This window comes from Argentina anserina, chromosome 4 (genome assembly GCF_933775445.1).
Source record: "Argentina anserina chromosome 4, drPotAnse1.1, whole genome shotgun sequence".
Lineage (NCBI taxonomy): Eukaryota > Viridiplantae > Streptophyta > Magnoliopsida > Rosales > Rosaceae > Argentina > Argentina anserina.
The window spans coordinates 8929922-8944309 of NC_065875.1; the positions used below are offsets into that span (position 1 = coordinate 8929922).

At 38.2% G+C, this 14388-nt stretch overlaps 2 protein-coding genes across 2 annotated transcripts; one reads left to right on the forward strand and one right to left on the reverse strand.

The window, feature by feature from the left end:
- Positions 1 to 9222: 9222 nt before the first annotated feature.
- On the reverse strand, positions 9223 to 9813 carry LOC126792137 (uncharacterized). Its single transcript, XM_050518623.1, has 2 exons — positions 9515 to 9813; positions 9223 to 9441 (listed from the first exon to the last, which is right to left on the reverse strand). Exons 1-2 carry the CDS (start codon positions 9811 to 9813, stop codon positions 9309 to 9311), a joined length of 432 nt encoding a protein of 143 aa, XP_050374580.1. The 3' UTR covers positions 9223 to 9308.
- Positions 9814 to 9842: 29 nt separating this feature from the next.
- Positions 9843 to 12570, forward strand: LOC126791828 (nuclear pore complex protein NUP43). Its single transcript, XM_050518319.1, has 5 exons — positions 9843 to 10528; positions 10851 to 10920; positions 11708 to 11939; positions 12073 to 12146; positions 12272 to 12570. Exons 1-5 carry the CDS (start codon positions 9891 to 9893, stop codon positions 12323 to 12325), a joined length of 1068 nt encoding a protein of 355 aa, XP_050374276.1. The 5' UTR covers positions 9843 to 9890; the 3' UTR covers positions 12326 to 12570.
- Positions 12571 to 14388: the final 1818 nt, after the last annotated feature.

A 14388-nucleotide genomic window follows, 5' to 3' on the forward strand; every position in this document is an offset into this window, starting at 1 on the left:
GATGAACTTTGGGTCGGGTCCTCTCAAATTCAAGAAAGCAATCTTCAACTCAACCTAGAATCTAATTCAAAGATTCTTGTCCCACTAAAGACTACCTAGAATTCTAAGTTCGCCTACCAAACTAACCTATTGACAACCTAGTGTTCCAAACGGCACCTCACACTACCTCATACTCAATAACATATCGGTACCGAAGAGTATGCGACATGGATCTACTCCATTCGGGTCATCACTCTCGGATGGTACTAATTAAATTTTTTAAAGGAAAAAACAGTATTTTTGAAAAAAAAAAGTTTCAAGTATATCACAAGCCAACTGCACTATCTTCTCACATTTCCTAACAAGCTGCTCTCACTTCTGAACCAAAACACTCGTGTCAGCCTTCTCTTTATATATCTTTGCCAAAATGTTGCCTTCTTCATATTCTGGTAAGGTTGTCATGGTTAAATAACTAATCTCTCTCTATGGTAAAATTCCAATTGAAATTTTCTTTGGCTTAATTAATTTTAGAAATTTTATATACACTACAATAACCTCTTAATACACTCCTCTTACTTAAATAGACTACCAACTAAATTTTTTAATTTCAATATATTACTAAATACACATCCCAAAGAACCCAAGATACCCTTATGCTAAAAAATTATTGAATATCACATTGATCTAGTGTGTGTGCATGTATATATATATAGAATTTCTCAGCTTCCAATGTCTGGACAGTCTGGATTTGTCCGTTTCGGTGCCGGCGATGCGCAACGACGGCGCGGATGGTGCCTACCGCACTCCCCCTCCCCGGAGCTCCTGTTTGTGCCGGCCGAAATTGCGAAATTTCTAGAAATTTCGAGTTTCTGGGCACCGTGTGGAAATTTCACAATTCCAGCCGCGGTGGGCCAGTGCTGGAGCTTCAGCTGGCACAGACGCCGAGAGGGGGGAGTGCAGTGGGCATTATATATGCCGTCGTAGCGCGGCACCGGCGCTGGAACAGACGAATCCAGACAGTCCAGACATCCAGAGCTGAGAAACTCTGTATATATATATATATAAATTGTTTTTTATAAAATATTATCATAACATACATTTTATTAGTTTTGGCTATAAACTTCTTTAAATTCTCAAAGGATCATCGGCCAATCGATAATCAAATGGAGAATTATTGTTGTTACAACTCCAACAGTCAGACAAAAAAAAATATTTAGCAAGTTATTCAACATGGCCTTCGACTATTCAAGAGTTATTAAGAACTGATACAGTGAAAATATATAATACTGTGAATTAAACAACTATTTTATAACCAAATTTTAATGGATTAATTAAAGTGGGTTACACTTATAATTAATTAAAGAAAAATATAGATTTGAGTTCTTCTTAATGAAGACTACAAGATCATATGTTTATAACTGATTGGAAATCATTGAGGGAAATGAGACTAAAACCCATTGGAAATTGAAAATCGTAATACAGTGGATACCCAACCTAAATGACTGGAGATCCCAAGAACTAGGTTCAAATGAAAAAACTAAATTGTAGAGATTAGTTCAGATCACTGTGGAAAATTTCCCAAGTCTATCTTTTATGAAAAGTAACAGTGATACCCATGAGAATGAGGTAAAAGTAAAGTTTTTATTAATTCTTATGCGTCAGGAAAACCGACCGGAGTAGTGCGGGTTACTCTTAATTAAGAGATCACTTATGTCAGAGAGAAGTTGGGCCACTTCTAGGGGAGTTAGTTAGGGCATAACTCTTTTCAAACTATTTATAGAACCAAGCGTTTGGTTTATGGCCAAAATGGGCACACTAACGATAACTGGAATGTATAACGAATATTCATATGTGAAGTATGTCATCATTTGACGAATAGTTCAAAAATATCGCGTCTTCTATTTAGTTATTAAGGTAAGCATACTTTCATAAGGGAAGGTTCAAAGGGTTGAAACCTACATATCCTATGCAGGTTTCAACCATAGAAATCTATCGCCAAATCTATAGAGCAGTTGGTGGCCAATTTCATTCATGTGGGGAATTGTTGAAAAAATAGTCTAAACAACTATTTTAAACTAAATTTTAATGAATTAATTATTTGGGTTACACTTATTATTAATTAAAGGTAAACATGGAGTTCTCCATAACGATGACTACTAGATCATATGTTTATATGCATAATTTATTCAATGTGCGAATGAGAAATTGTCACCCAAATATGGTTACTTGGAATGAGGAAAATGAATTTGTCCCATATTAAAAAAAAAGGAAATGGTGAAAAGCTAGGAATCCTTTTGTTCTGGGTTGTAAGGTGTAAGCCCCCATTATCCTCCCTTGCGCAGGGAGGGTGAAAATCCTGTGTCAAAAGGGAAAAACTTGTGATACCTGCGCAACTTGCAAAGACAAATGCAGCTTTGAGCTAATTGTTGTTGTTATGGGATTTTTGTAACTAATGTAACATATGGTATAATTGATAGGAGCACAAAGTGTGACGTTCTTAATGTGTATATACCCTATTCTTATGCTTTATTACTTCTTATTTAGTTGTTTTAGGTTCATATTTATCATTTGTGTGTTTTAGTAGAGCTAAGCCGAAATTGAATGACTTGATGATGAAATTGTGCTAAGTGTTAGAAATCCTTATTGAGCTAGGATTCCTTACTCGACTAGGACTCTACTTTCCTATTTTCATTCTTTCCTATTCCTTAATCGTCGAATTCTTTTTAGGAAAGACAAATCATATTTGGAAAGGAAGTAGTGATGTCGTGATGCATTCCTAGTGAGACAAGGAAATCATGTCCGAGTTGAAGAAGGAGAAGAAGAGGCCGGCCTAGCTACTCCTAGTTGGACCAAGAGAGATGCCGTGCAGCCCTTATGTGGTCTCTCTATTGGATTTGGTTTCCTATATCAAGTTGGATTTGGAGTACATGAATCAAAATCCATATCAAAGAAGATTTTAGCTTCCCAATTGGTTTCTATCTCCTACAAGGGACGGCAAAGAGGGTTTATTTTTTCCTATATATAGAGGCTCGGCCTCCCCATTCAAGCATCATCAACCTTGCACACAAGCACAAGCGTAGCTCTGCCGAATTTCATACTCACCCTTTCAATAAATCCTAAAACCGATTCCACCATTCTCCACCAATCTATAGCTTCGAAGTACGATTGTGAAGAAGTTCCATTCCCTTAGAAAGCCACGGCTATACTTTGTGAGATCGCTTGATTGATAAAGTGTAACCATGATTCTCTCTATGTCTATTTCGGTTTTTAGTTTTTCTTGTTCTTGGTTGTGTATGCGATTTATGTAGAGTAATCTTTTTTTGATTTTGTCTAGGAAATAGCTACTTGATTCACTTCATATAAAGTTGCGATTTCATGTTTTGGTTCTATGATTTTAGTTTATGTCGTGACATGTCTTGTGTGATTTCGAAAGTATCTGTGTTTTGTATACGCTTGTAGCATGATATATAGGTTGTTGGATTTATGACTTATGATATGAACATGTTTATCTTTTCTATGTGATTTTCGGAATTGCATGATTGTTGGTTAAGTAGGTGACATACTTAATGAATTCAATATGCATGGCTTTGAAGTTACATGGTAGGATAAGTATGTTAGATTTCGATTAAGAATGAATCGAATGTGTTAAGTGTCTATGTGTTTAGGTTACTACTTAGGACCCTAATTGCATGATCCAACCTTAGTTATTCATGATAGTGTCTCGGCATGACTCTTAAAGGAGGACTAGAATCTGATTTTCATTAGTTTTGTATGATTTGTTTTGGTGATTGCAAATGTGTTGGTTGGTTGATCACATGTATATATTAGTTTAGGTTTTATTTTCTGTTTTTATCTTTGATGCGAAACTATATCAAACTCTTTTATATCTTTATGAATTCGTGTTAAGTGTTTGTGATCCTAAGCCCTGGCTGGATCCCCGGTTTGTGAACGATAGCTTTTTGCTTTATACTACTAACGATGCTTACAGGGTTAAATATTGATGTCGAGTAATCGAGCAGTCATCAATAATACACTTGTAACCTATATTTTAATAGTTATGATACCATTCAACTTCCAGTCATGCAAATTTAGTGTTAGAAGACTATTCTCACAATATAAATAGGAACATACTCTTTAGTCCAAATCAACCCAAACACAACTCTCTCCTCTCTCTAAAGATTCATTCTCTCTTCTTTGGTGATAGACATAGAAAATTTTCAGTTCGTTGGGGTTCTTACAACAGTGCAGCTTTAAGGATATACTTAATCGTTGCATTCTGGGAGACAAGCGCCAGATGTCCTTGCACTAGTAGAGGCAGTGTAATGGTCTTATGGACACAGTGTGACACACACGACTCGACTACTTCCACTCGTTTGGTATTGGTTGAGTTCATTCTAGAAATTTCTAACTTGTTATTCAATATTATATTTCCAAGTTCAAGTTTCTCATTTATATTTATTTTATAATTATTATTTTGATTATATATGCAATATCATATATTATTTTCTAACAGTCTACTCAAATGATTAGCCACAACATTGTCGCTCCCCTTGAAACTCTCCGACCCAGAAGTTACAGGTTATTTTTCGGTTACAAGTTTGAATATTTATCTTTTCCATCATAGTGAAAGATTAAATGTTGGTATTATCCATAAATTCAATTAAAATAGAAATTAAAATCAAACTTGATCTGAATCATTAAATCGATTAACCACAGGATCTGGCCGTTGAGATTTGGGTATATATACGTTTTAGATCAGTATGAGAGGTCGACCGACTTTGGGTCGAAACCTGGTTCTGTGGCAATAGAGCGACGTCCTCCGACCCTCCCTCTTCCACCCTGTTTTGATATCAATCAAATATTCGCCTCAAGTTTCAGGGTGGGTCTTATCAAATGGTATCTCCCTCTCTTCCCTCTCTCTCTCTCTCTCTCTCTCTCTCTCCCCAACCAAAGTTTATAAACTTATTGGTCGGAGGATCATTGCTTTGATACCATTTGACAAGACACATCCCTTTTCCACTATGTTTTGAAATCAACTTTGTGCATTGCACAAACCTAATGACAGTCTGGAGGCATAAGTTTCGAAAGGGCACATGAATGTGGTCTTCAAGATTGAGAAGAATGACCCTTTCATGTCATGGTGTTTGGAGAAGGACATACAATGTCTTGGAGCAGTAAAAGTGGTGTTTATGGCAACTTAGAAATTGATTTTTTGTGCATTAAAAACAAACACTGATCAATTATATGCTTGTAGTTACTTCATCTACTGTCTAGCTAGCTATTAGATGTGTTTATTTGTTTTTGGTAGATATGTGCACTTGTGGAACGATTATGTTCTAGGTCTATATGCATAGTTAATGGTTATGGCATAGTTATCTAAAGCTAACTATCCGGGATAGAGTGTCTCTGGGTTGAAATGCGTTGACAATATTGGATTTTGTTGAATGTTTTTCATGGAATGTAGTCTTGGGTAGGTATATTGCAGATCTAATTATGTATATATGCCTATCTAGCTGGGCTGCCTCACTGAACTTTGGACAGCACACGAATTTTAGAACGTGCTCTTTGAATAGACTTGGTCATCCAATCTACAAATATGTTGTCTTGGTATTACTCAAACAACAAAGATATGTCACTAGAGACTCAGCATAACAACAATAATTTAGAACTAAGTGCTAATTCTATGGTACTCAGACAATATTTACGTGGTGTTAAATAGTTTTTGAATGTACTGATTATTAATATTATGAAATATGATATCACTTAGACAACATAAGACTATTCAAAATCCACGGTAAGATATGTTTCACATGACATTATTATGTCATCGTGCTTTAATTTACACAACATTAATCTATGGCGTGTTTACGTACTATACAACAGACCGATAGCCTATATGTCCCTTAGTTTTGAGAAAATTAGGGATAACTTAGATAATACTCAAGGAAAAATATGAAGCCGTCTGAGCATACTTCATACAGGGGTTTAAAGTTGTTGTCTGAGTGGCCATTATATAGACTTGAGGTTCTTAGCACATATGTTTTCATCAGGGTTTATTCGCGGAGTAATACCTACTAAATAGAACATGAACTACAACCTTGATGCCGACGATGCCCTTACTATGTTTGTCTCCTCCGGCGAGGTGAAGGCTACACTCCGGCGGGGAGTGTGCTCAGTGTGATAGTTTTGTTTTTAATTTGTTTTTTTTCTTCGACTACCCTTCATTTAAAAAAATATTTTTTCTCGTTTGAAAAACAGTAACATAAAAAGCTAGCTAATAAATTGAAGGTAAAACTATGTTAACTATTTACTACTTACTAGTAATCAGTATTCTTTTTCAAAAGTTTTTTTTTGGATAAAGAAATCAAATATACACTGTTTATTGGGGGTTAATAACATATTGCAGGTGGTCAGTGCCATTATTATTGGGGATCAGTAATATACTAATGAGGGTTACCGGGGGTCAGTAATTTATACCAATGGTATGCAATTGGACTTCCGATTTCGACGACCGTCACTGGATTTTTGATTCTGACAACTGGTGACTAGAAATTTGTTCTAGATTATTGGGGGTCAATAATTTATTTCTAGTGGTACCACCGTACCAGTGACCATATTTGCAATTTCGGCGACCGGAGTCCGACGGTCGATGACCGAAATCAGGCGATCAGTAGCTGAAATCTAGCAACCGGAGTCCTGCGACGGGTGATCGGAGCTCGGAGTCTGGCGAGGTTCCAGCAAAGTGTTTTCTCACATAAACTCTCTTTCTATGTGTTTAGGTAGATAAGGATAAAATAGTCTAAAATATACAAATTTATAGTTTGTTTGTACTATTTGATCAAATAAGATTAGATCCTCTTAGAGTGAATGATCACATTTTAAACTGTGTGTTTCAAATGGGCAATAAGAGACCTAAATTAGTTCAAATGGTCATTTTTTCCTAAAAAGAAAGGAGGTTTCTACCCTTATTAATGTCACTGCTAGGATCGAGCTACCTGTCTGCTAGAATTGATCCACATGTTATTTAGCATAATTGGTAGACACTCCTCCAGTTGCACATCAATCAAATCAAAAGACCTTTTATGTTCAATAGTACATGTCAACCATTTAGCTGCAGATGGCATGGGGCTTGAAGCTAGCGAAGGTTCATCAGTCAAATTGTCCTAGATTTAATGATTGCCGAACATGCATGTTAACAATTTTGGGTTAGATATTTATTGCTTTCTTTGATGTTTCGCTTGCGATGGAGTCCAATTGCAACTACAATGACAAGTAATGGGGTATCAGCCTTCTCAATCTAATACAGTTGTTTCCTGTAAAATTAAAGAGAGAGACATGAATCCTACTTTTCTGGAACTAAGACGAACATCTGCTTCTATTTTAGTCATCCTGCCATATGCCAATGCATAATTCTTGCTTGCTTGCTTGTCAAGGAGTACTTGTACTGCAAGTACTGGTAGTAGTCTTGTTCTATTTCAGTAATCTGCAATTCTGCATGTTAATCCTGCTGGAGTGACTAATGTTAATCCACGCACTAACACAGTAACCCCAGTACCGAAAACACCCAGGTGAAAGCAGCAGAGGTATCCGCCGAGTTTGGACTGAGATTTACATGTACAACAGTACATTTCTGATATGTAACAGCTATCTTTCGTTATTTATTCCCTAGTAGATATTTAATAACACGAAAAGAAAAAAATTCCCCTAGCTAAGCCTAGGACGATCGAGGGAAGATAACAGTTGTTGATCATATTATTCATTATATAATTACATTTTCCGGAGAGGACTTGGCGGGTACCAGAGCAAGCAAATAGTAAGTTGCAAGAACCAAGAGCAGCTTCTTTTCCTTGTTATTAGTTTTGGCACAAATCGATGAGGCGACATCCCACTTTTTCATGTTTCATTGCAAGTGAAACTTTAAACACTAATGAAAAAGCAATGAAATATCCCAACCGAATAGGGCATTCAAATTTCGAACCACTAATTGCCTGCGCCTGTAAGCTTGACCTGGACAACTGAGATGTTAACATAGCTGCAGATCATGTTGCTTCGCTGGCTCGTCGGAAAATGTACCCAAATTCTTGGCTACAACATCCCCCTCCCTCCCTTTTTGCATATTCTGTTATATGATGTTGATAACTCCTCGCCTGAATTTGGGTTGGATACATAGATATTTATACTTCGTTTGATGTTTTGCTTATATTGGAGTCCAAATTAAATGACAAGTAATGGGGTAACTGCCTTCTTTCTAATACAGTTGTTTCCCGTCAAAAAAATAGAAAGGCATTATGATGCTTTTCTAGAACTAATACATCTGGGTCTGTTTTTCGTCATCCTGCCAATGCCAATGCGTTAGTCCAGCTTGTCAAGTTGTGCCAGTATTGGTATTAAATCATGTGATGTAGCACATGTGTTATTAACTTGTTCAAGAATTGGCAGTAGATTTTTGAGAGATTTTTGAAATATAAAATGATTAGATGATTAAATCATTTAACAATGTTATCAGAAAAAGGAAGAATTACCATGGAGATAAAATTATTAAATCCCAATAAAATGTAAACCCCTGAAGACCCAAGTGGAGTTTCCCCACTGAATTTTGGTTACAATTTCAGGAGAACTTAAGCCCTATACCTAATATCTCAGAGGACTTAGTGAGCACCAGATCAAATTCCAATTTCTAACAAGATGTAGTAATCATGTTTATCGCCTCAGCATATATAGCAGGGGATAGGAAACAACAATCATAGGCATAACAATAATTCGACATGTTCAGTCATTATTCTAATCACTCTAGCTAGCTAGAAGGTCATGAATAACACTTTAAAAACATTTCGATCTAATCCCTTCCCGTTATGAAACCACAGCCTGGGCAAAATAATCCCTATTTTTTGTTGCTGCCTTGCAAGACTAGATAAACCTTTGAAAGAAACAGAACGCTCTAGGGATCTCCTGAGCTCCTGATGCGATTTTCGGTGATAAGCAATGCCTAGTACATTATATGGTTAGCAAGAATATACTCATTAACCAAGGTTGATGTCCTCTCGAGCCTCCTTTATCTTTGGAACTGTAAGTTTGATTTTTACCATCGAAGTGATCATAACAAACTGCATTTTTTAGGTAACAAATGCAAACTACTTTTGTGTTCAAGCAAAATGCAGTACCAATTTACACCTCAGTGCAGAGATAGATGCTCTCTCTCTCTCTCTCTCCATACCTTATGAACAAATATTGGAAGAGGCAGCTTACAGGCTTATATCAACAAAGATATATGGTCAGAACTCTCAGTTCATTTTACAAATAAAAGTACACAAGAGACCACCTCAGCAACTTCAATCCTCCTGTTGTTTGGAGATGGAAAATATAAGAAACAAACACAAGGGAACAACTATGAATGCAGCAACCTTTATCAATTCTTCAGTCTCTTTTGTGATCACTCCAATCCTTGACCAGTCTCCACTATACCTGCACATTACATTATTCACATATATACAACAAATAGTTCCCGAAATTTCAATCAACAATCCAGTGTGCTTACCCTGCATCAATGAATCCTAGTCCCAACACTGCCACCACACCCCTAGCAAGAACTGTCAATCGGGGAAACACAAATTCTCCTTCTTGGGTACTTGAATTTTCAGTCGGCAAATCTCTCCTCTTAGCCAAGACGGTTCCCGATTCTCTGCCATTTTTCTTCACAAGCAGAGAGGACCAGAGCTTGTTACAGATGAGGCTTCTTTCTGCCACAAACATCTTTCTTTTCCCTTTCCCTCTCCCTCCTCCGTATGCTCCTTTTGTCCATTCATTTCCTCCGAGGGCACAATAGTAATTTAACATTGAAACCCCCCCACTTTCTACTACTTCCCCTTCCCTCCTAGAATCAAAACCCTCTGTAAAACCCTAGATTTAGCGCAATGGCGATAGGCGCAGCGCTCTCAGATCCTCCCAAGATTCACAGATTCCCACAATCCAACTACATAGACTCCGTCCGGTGGCTTCCCCCAGTCTCCGCCTTGGACCGCTTGGCCGTGGTCGCGGTTTTCGACTCCGATTCCGACTCACCCTCCGTAGAAATCCACTCATACACCCAAGACCCATCGCCCAATCTCACCCCTCGGGCGAAATGGGACCCGCCGTCGCGAGTGTCCTCTCTGACGGCCTCGCCATTCAGCCGCAGATCCCTAGTGGCCGCCGCGACGCTCTCGGGGTCGCTTCACGTGCTGCTCACCGACGCGGTGGACCCTTGGTCGTTCGAGTCGGAGCTTTCGGTGGCGGAGAAGGCGTTGCATGACGGAAGCGTTTCATGTGTGGATGTGATGGATGACGGGGCGGAGTGTGTCACTGTTGGGGGAGATGGGAGGGTCAATTTGGTCAGTGTAGGGGAGGCTGAGCTGAGGTGCAGGAGGATTTTCGATAGCAGTGGGCTGGTTTCGTTTACTTCGGCGAAATGGGCTTCGCCGAGTGAGTTTGCTACTGGAGGGTTGGGGTTCAGTCTGCAGTGGTGGGATCAGAGAAAGCCTGGCGGGGCGGTTTCTCAGTTCAAGGGTGACTGGTGAGCATTTGTTAGCGCTTGTGTAGCTTTCTTCACTGAGCAAACCGCCATTAGATCAAAATATGATGTAGGTTGGAAGTCCTGCATTTTTTTAAATCTTTGTTTAAGGATGGCTATATTAAACATTCGCATGCCTAAATTGGTGCTTCATTAGCTTAAAGATACAGAATGGTCTTAAGCCTTGACTGTGTTGCTTTCAAGTTACAATATGTGTCTTCTCTCCCAACTATTTGTTTTAGTGCATATTTGAAACATGATAAATTTCCATACCACGGTGGCAAGGCAAGTTTTAGAGATTTTTTGCTTGCTGGAAATGTTGCAGGAACCAAAGAAAATCTTCCGGGATTGTACATTCAATTGATATTCATCCATCAAGAAAGCACACTTGTCTGGTAATGTGGATATGATGTTCTTCAATACTTCCTTTTGACATTAAACTAGTTGGGCGCTGCATGTTATGTATGCTGTTTCCAAGTGAACAGGAGCTAAGAGCATGAGTTTGTACTTTTTACAAAAAATTGGACGTGGCTCATTAATTTTGTTTCGACTAGTGATGTTAGTAACGTCTTTGTTTCTCTTTCTTCTAAAAAAATCATTTTTTTTTGTTTCTTCTATTGCATTTCTCACCATATGTCCTGTGAGTGTGTTTTGGGTGATTTAGTGTTTAGATATTGTTTGCTCAGTTGCTTAAGGATAATGCCTAATGGTGAAGTAAATCAGAGTATGTATTCTGCAATGGACTAGAGGGATTAAACCTTGTAGATGCCATGAATATGATATGGTACTCCTCATTTAATATTATATCTGGGGAACACGTTGCCTATATTTGCTGCTGCAAGTTTGTATATTTAGAGTTGTTTGTTCTGCAGTTGGATCAGCTTGAGTATCATGTTCAGTTTTATTATCTACTAGTGTAACATTGTTATATTGCCATTGTCAAAAAGAAATTGTATCATAATGAATTTATGTTGAATTTAAGTCTATTTTCATGGTGGAATTATAATGATATCTTAGTGTACTGGAAGAATTGCTTCAATTATACATAGTGTTGTGCTATGTAAATTCATTGCTGGTGTGCTGCAATGTCAAAAGGATCTGAGAGAGCTTTATCACAGTTTTTTCAATGAGATTTTCGTTTTCTTGAACTTATGATGTTTTGAAACTATAATGTCCTTACAGGCAGGAGGCTCTTTAGGTACTGTATTTGCATGGGATCTTAGATGGCCACAACAGCCACTATTACTCTCTGGCGTTGGGTCAGGTGAATCAACCTACTCCCCATGTGAAAGTGAGGTTTGGGAGGTTCAGTATGACCCCTATATAAAATCTACGAACGTAGGAAATGGTACTTCACGTATTTTACCTACTATGATATGTTCTGAGGATGGAATTCTTGCTGTCGTTGAACAGGGTATGATCATTTCTGCTATGTGTTGAACCAACTGTCACTCGTCTGATGGCTTATTTCTTATATTAATTAGTTTACACTCTGTACAAGTGGAAGTGAGACTAACAGAGAGTTACAAATTATCAAACGTGTGTAGGTGAGGAACCCATTGAGCTGTCGGCAGAACCTTGTGCAATCAACAGTTTTGACATAGACCAGCAATATCCTTCTGTGCGTAGAAATTGTACCAAATGTTGTTTGTGTTCAGTGAAATATATGAGTTGTTCTGCGACTCTTTTAGTATGCCTGATATGTTAAAACTGTGTTGCTTAGTAGTTCTACATTTTTCTGCGCAGGATGTGATATACAGCCTGGAGTGGGAATCTATAGCCATCTTGACAAGGTCATGAGATCAAGGAATGGACATGAAGATTCACGGTTCAATTTGGAATCTTGTTCTTTTTTCTGAAGCTAGCAATCAAACAATGGATCCCTACACATCCATTTGGTGCTGAAGTTAAAACTAATGTACAAACCGAGTTACTAAAGTTTCTGCTGTAACAGGATAATGGCTACACAAGTGTTTAAAGCACCATTTCTAGTCTGCTATAACATCAATCAGAGATTCAGTGTTAATGTGCCCAATCCCATGTAATTGCAGCATGTTGATTGAGTATTGAAGCAACATGTTGAATTGTTGATTGAACCAGGAGCAGCATAAGGTCACACCTTTTAGTTTTGTTTGCGAAAAGAAATCTGCATTAAAATGAGAAACAGATCTCCTTGACTTGTACAAGTTTGAAAACTCTGAAATGTAAGTGCTTACTCAGAAGCATGTCCGAAGACTAATTGCACCGTTGAACCAAGAACAGCTTCTTCATGTTTATAATCGATAATGCCGACATCCCACTCTAAATAGTTGTCATCGAAATTGGATTCCTGAAAAAGCAATTACTCAAAATTAGCTTGCACACCAAAAATGTGGCAGTGGTACATATAAAAGGATACCTCCTACCCGTGTCGGGGTACTGGTTCCAAGTTGAAAGTGATGCTCAAGTCGTTAGACTATGGAACAAGCCTCAACTGAACCACATGAATTGTCTGGAATAATTGGTAGAGGTGATCCAGCTCTCTTATGCGACTCTGTCAATATAATGCACTCCAGCTTAAAGGATTCCTGCATCTCGTGATCATAGTTAAGATAGAGTAAAAATGGCTATGCTGGGACACATCAATCAAAACCAAGGGCTTTGTTTGTTGAAGCACATGATGAGTACATTTCAACGGTTCGGCAATTGACTTAAAATGGAAAGGCTACACATTTGATTGAACTTAGCACATGTTCAGCAATCAATAGATCTGAAGTATATCATACACCCTTTAGCGGAACCAACACATTTTCTATTTTTATTTATTATTCAATGTTTTCTAGGTCTACCGAAATTCTTCCCAGTATGTCACCACAATTGCGAAGCAAAAATAATAGCTAATAAGCACTCTTGATCAGTGGTAGGCTGAAGAAGCTAGCTAGAAAGGGAGGTGTTAATTGGCCAAAAAAAAGGCCTATGGGGACTTTGATACTAGCACAAGGATCTGTCAGGCACAACTATGAACTGGTAAATACATTGTGAAACCTAGTTGGTGCTTTATTATATTCATCAGAGTTTCACATTGGTTTACACAACAAACAAAGATAGCCTAGATATTATCACAACGTTCGTGAAAGACAATATTCAATTAAGACAGCCGGCGGTGCGTAATAATATCAAATCATCTGTGGATGCTCATTAATCCACAGAAGTGGACTATGTTGAAACATTTCAGATTGCGCTTATGCTAAAGATGTGCATGCAGTTGTTAGGGCTAGCTCGACATTCTGAAAGTGAATCTAAAAGAAACAAGCTGCTTGAAGGAGATGGCAAACATGCTACTGCTTCCTTCTCATTAGACTACAGTACACAATCCAAAAAATTTCTTGTGAGGGTAGTGCATGCTGGTGGGGAAGAGGAGTTGTTTCCAAATGCAGTTCCTGCATCTCTGCTGATGAACAAATATCCCGGGAAATGTGTTGCCCGCCCAGAAGTTTTCAAAAAGCCTCAAGAGTCCCTTTTAAGGCCAGAGGAAAACCTATTGCCTGGTCAGAAGTATTATATAATACCATGTACAACAGCGGGGAAACTTAAGCGTAAACAACAGAATAAGGTGGAGGCCAAAGAACCGACTGAAGATGAAGAGATGATTTTGGGTGGAACGATAATTACAGATTCGGAAGGGGAAGACACCGATGATTCTGTTTGCTCCGCTGGTGACTTTGTCTCCGAAGAAAAGAGGTCAAAATCTTCACGGAGGAGGGGTATTAGAGGAAAGAAGCCATTTGCACCTCCCCTCCCAAGGGTCAGATCAGGTAGAGGATTTGGATGGGAGCCTAGTCTCACTTCTGTGCAAGAAGTCTCTCCATGATTTCAGTATGTTA

Excerpts from the sequence above, each read along its gene's own strand:
- LOC126792137 (XM_050518623.1), bottom strand. The coding sequence starts at position 9,813 with ATGTTAAATTACTATTGTGCCCTCGGAGGAAATGAATGGACAAAAGGA. Across the intron at positions 9,442-9,514 it reads CTAGGATTCATTGATGCAGG|GTATAGTGGAGACTGGTCAA; the intron begins GTAAGCACACTG and ends TGTAATGTGCAG.
- LOC126791828 (XM_050518319.1), top strand. The coding sequence starts at position 9,891 with ATGGCGATAGGCGCAGCGCTCTCAGATCCTCCCAAGATTCACAGATTC. Across the intron at positions 10,529-10,850 it reads TCTCAGTTCAAGGGTGACTG|GAACCAAAGAAAATCTTCCG; the intron begins GTGAGCATTTGT and ends GAAATGTTGCAG. Across the intron at positions 11,940-12,072 it reads TCTTGCTGTCGTTGAACAGG|GTGAGGAACCCATTGAGCTG; the intron begins GTATGATCATTT and ends AAACGTGTGTAG.